Source organism: Apaloderma vittatum, unplaced genomic scaffold, assembly GCF_000703405.1.
Source record: "Apaloderma vittatum isolate BGI_N311 unplaced genomic scaffold, ASM70340v1 scaffold43460, whole genome shotgun sequence".
NCBI lineage: Eukaryota > Metazoa > Chordata > Aves > Trogoniformes > Trogonidae > Apaloderma > Apaloderma vittatum.
This window is the reverse complement of record NW_009695874.1, coordinates 14,987-19,404: the sequence shown is the minus strand read 5'-3', so window position 1 is coordinate 19,404 and position 4,418 is coordinate 14,987. Positions and strand designations below refer to the sequence as shown.

The following is a 4,418-nucleotide window of genomic DNA, read 5'->3' as shown; positions in this document are numbered from 1 at the left end:
GGCAGCCCTACCCTGGCAAGGTTTTTTTTCTGTCGCTTAAGAGGAAGTTTTCTCTGAAAACCTCAATCCTCAGAACACCCAAGCCCATGCCAGCCTCGCTTCGTTTGGCAAAGGCGGTGGTGGAGCTCGAGTGCTGGGATGAGCATTCAGAGTCGGACGCCGGACGACTCCTTTCTCTCCCTCTAGAGAGGAGAAACAGCTGCACGTTCGCTGTGAAAAACCATTTCTAACGTAGCTAGAAATAATTTTCAACTGTTAAATCGTGACTCATTCCCTAAAGGGTTTTGAGGTCTGAAACTGCAGCAGAGTGGAACCTGAAATTTTTCCTATAGTTTATTTTCTGTTTGCAAGTATATGTGTCTTACTGTTGACTTTTATAATGAAGATTGTAGTCAGGTTTTGTAGGATGATTTCATGTCACCCATAGTGCATGTAATGAATTGTATTATTTGGATTGTCACGGAGAGACCTTTGTTTCATCTGTTTTTTGTTTGTGAGCTGTTTGGGTTTTTTTTCCATTTTATTGTGATTCTTCACCAATAGATGAGTTTGTAAATAATCCTCTGTGCGGTGAAAAGGAAGCTCTGAAACCCCATTGGTTATTCTGTGGAATTTTTGTTCAGCGTTTTCTTGTTTTGATCCTTTAGTCAATTAAAGTGTGGGTCTGTGTCTTCTGAAGAAAGTAATGTTCCTTAACAATAAATTAACATCAGGAACTGAAAAGGAAGCTGAATATTCTGACTCGTCCTAGGTATGTTAAAGCTGACTTAAACCACTTTATATGACCTATACGTGTTTGAAATAGTTTGTCTGAGATAGTAGCAGTCTGAGGTAACGATGTCTGCCACATCTTTTAGAAACCTTGTTTCTATGTCCCTGCTCAAATGCTGGACTTCTAAAATGCCATCATCGTTCTTGAAAAGATCTTTAGATTTGAGTATCAAGAACTTGGTTTGTATTGCTGTAGCTTACTTTATTTATGTGTATCTATCTCTTTATGAAACTTATGTTTTAGGGAAACAGTTTTCTGTAAAGTTTAGTGAGAACAAGGACGTTAGAATGGTTGAATAAATAAGAGATCTTATACATTTTATAACAATTTCCTGCAATTAGAAGAAAATCTCTGTAGTGTGGTGGCCTTGTTTTGTTTTTTTTCCCTTCCACTTTACATTGGGCAACATGCTTTGCTTGGAAGAGGATGATTTCTTTTTCAGTGAAAAAGAACTTATTAAAAGAACACAACTTGTATTGGACAAACCTTCCTCTGTGGGCTACAGACTCATTTCTATGATAAAAACGATGGGGAATAGTTATAGTACAGCTAATGAAGTAACTGTTGTCTGTGTCTCTGTTCTGTTCTTCTAGTGGAATGTCAGTGGAGAACTCCAAAGTTGATGGACCTCTGTTACAGATTTTATTTATGAACAATGTAATTTCTAAGTAAGTACTTTCTAAGAAAAAGCAATCCTGGTAGAAAATGGGTCTTTTATTGTTGTTGTTGTTTGGATATGTTGGTGTTTGTCCAAAGGATGAATATGTTTTATTCAATAACATAAACTTGTTAAGCTTGAAGGGGAGAAAGTTGCTTTCGTTAGTAATATCTGTTTTTTATGATGAATTAAGTGTAGCCTCCGGGAACTTGTAGGGCGTCTGAATATCAAAGTTTCAGGAGTGCTGTGGGTAAATACTGCAAATTAAATATTCCCTGCCTCTGAGTTGATTTTTTGCCACCCTAATCTAATAATAGATTGCATTCAGGTTGCTGAGGGTTGGGAGGAGGACAGGAAACAAGTGTTTCTGAGTTCTTTAGTAAGGGATAAATGCTAAAAACAAGCCAAGACATCTGGCCTGTGTTTCAGTCTTGCTCATGTCATCATCTCTGTAAACTTCTTCACTCCGTTACAGGCAGTATCATCAAGAAATTGAAGATTTTATTTTTAATTTAGTTCAGAAATATGAAGAGCAGAAGAGAGGTGAACAAGAAAAAACACACTTCAATGTTAAGCCACAGGTACTTTAAAATTCCAATTGTTGTTAGGTGCTTCTTCTCTTGTGTCTTTATAGTGAGAATATCAAAATACTGCACTGCTAAATAGCTAAATTCTAGAGGTTTTTTTTATTGCAAATTATGTAACTATCAAACGTTGTATAACTCTTTGGTCTGAAAATAGAGGACCAGGACAAAGAAAATACACTTTCTGTCCGGGAAAATGCACTTTACAACTATTGCTAGTGAAATTTGTGTAAAAGCGAAGTAATAAGTTGGGTTAAATAATCAAAGAGAAGGCCATAAGGTGCCAACTTCACGTATCCTCTTCTGATTAGTATTTGGCCCAAATTTGGGTGTATGTAACAGTATAGATGAGCAACAGAATCCAGAAATTTCCACTTTGTTCTTGTAGTTCAAAATTTTGAGTTTTACTTAACATTCACTTTGAATAAAAGGATGAAATGGTACATTTCTCTCCATCTTGCTTTTGAGATAAGAATAAAGATGTTCTTATGCAGCGTATTTCTCATCAAAGCAAAAAACATTAGAAATGAGCTGTGTCATGCTGTGGACAGCGGAAAGCGTTAAGACTAATGTAGGCATCTCCATCCTACTGTTCAACTAATATTCTGTAGAGGAAAGAAGCTGTATTCCATGTTCTGTACCTTTTAAATTAATTATTTGTATTTTTCCTGTCAGCCTTCCAGTGTTCTTCTGGAAGAGGACTGTAAAACAGCAAGCTTGAATTCTGTTAAAAAAGTTAAAGAAGCTTTTAGTGTAAGTTTTTGACTATGTATTCGTCAATGGTAGGTCTGACTCTTCATTCTACGTATTCAATATACACTGCCATTAAAATAAGATCTTGTTAAATTTAATTTATCGGTATAACAGCAGTCAAATTCAGCATGTTTTGGCTACATCAGCAGAAAAAATACTTATTTGTACAGGTGTGGGTGTGTGTTAATTGTAAAGTCTTACAGAGCGGGGGAAATAACCTAGGAAGTATTTCAAGCAGTGTAAATTTATAAAAATGCTACCAATCTGACTGAAATACTGACACATTTCTGACAATTTTCTGACTTTTTTTCTACAGGTTGTAGGAAGTGTTCTGTATTTTACCAATTTTTGTCTCGATAAACTGGGACAGCCTTTATTAAATGAGAATCCACAGCTGACAGAAGGATGGGAAATACCTAAGTATCCTGTTTACTAAACCAAGGGGGTTTTTTTCTGTTTGTCGAATCCAAAGAATGCCAGTCGGTAAATTGAACTCACATTCTGTTCCGTAGATCGTACGTGTCTATCAAAACCATTATCACTCGTTATAGATGAAGAGTTTTAATCAGTTATTATTGGCTTTTTTACTCAAAACAGACAAGTATTTTGATATGATCGGCTCACTGAGTTTTAGAAGGCTTGTGCTTGGGAAAAGTGAATGCCTTATCCCCATAAATGCATCCTGGGACTTCAGGAATTTCTTGGGCCAGTCTTGTAATCAGGTTTGGAATGACAGCTCATTCCAGATATGAATAAGGATTCTTCCACTATACAATCTGCTCTTTTGGAGAAGAAAAGGCCTTGGCAGACTCAAAGATGCTGTAAGGTGTTTTTTTTTCCAAATGTGAGAGCCAGAGGGAAAAGTCTTTTAACGAACTTTAATTATGGAATGCTCTTAACTTGCATCCATTTTTAAAGTTGGGTCTTTACTGTGAATTAAAGCCAGTGTTTGAAAGCTGAGATTGAGGGAGATGCTGGAAAAAGTGATTTTTAAATTTGTGGTCCTCCGTGACAAAAGAAATTGGACAAGAAATTTCGCACGTAATCTCATCTCCCTGGTTTTCCAGTATTGCTTCTGCCTCAGAAAGTGTCAGGACAGGGAGCAGTCTTACAGTTCATTTCGGCAATATCTATGTATCAAGCCTCTAATAAAGGTCATCTAATGTTAAAAAATTACTCGTAACTAAACAGAAATTGCAAATTTATAAGCTGGCTAACTTGGGGTTTCTTGTGCCTGCCTTTGTGTGTGCACTGTGCTGTAATTTGACATCTGGAAGCTCGCTCTGTCGTGGTGCATGAAGTCAGTCCCATTCTGCAAACAGTATTTGCCCTGCCTCCCAACCTCTAGATGAAGTGGATGCTTAACAGGGGAGTTTCTCTTAAAATTCCCAGTGAAGAGTGGCTCAACTTTCATGTCTGCCAGCTTAGTTTTGACAGTGCTCTTTAAATGTACTCACTGTATCTGTCTTTAGAGCTCCCGTAGATGACATTAAGCCTAAAATAGCACGCACTTCTGAGGGAAATGGTATATCGGGTACCATGCTTCTAAATGACTGAAGTACTGCACTCAATTAACACTCAGTTTGACTAGTATCTGGCATCTGCTCTTGTTTAGAAAAGCAACTGTTAGATTCTGGAAACTGCTGTGCTT

The 4,418-nt window shown here is 37.1% G+C and overlaps 1 protein-coding gene across 1 annotated transcript in view; it reads left to right on the top strand.

Moving 5' to 3' along the window:
• The first annotated feature begins 713 nt into the window (after positions 1 to 713).
• ZCCHC8 (zinc finger, CCHC domain containing 8) overlaps positions 714 to 4,418 on the top strand; it is an 11,576-nt gene continuing 7,871 nt past the window's right edge. Inside the window, exons 1-5 of the mRNA XM_009872596.1 lie at positions 714 to 751; positions 1,366 to 1,440; positions 1,906 to 2,011; positions 2,690 to 2,767; positions 3,084 to 3,187. Coding sequence (XP_009870898.1) covers positions 1,370 to 1,440; positions 1,906 to 2,011; positions 2,690 to 2,767; positions 3,084 to 3,187 — 359 coding nt within the window. The 5' untranslated portion in view covers positions 714 to 751; positions 1,366 to 1,369. The remainder of the gene's footprint in view (positions 752 to 1,365; positions 1,441 to 1,905; positions 2,012 to 2,689; positions 2,768 to 3,083; positions 3,188 to 4,418) is intronic.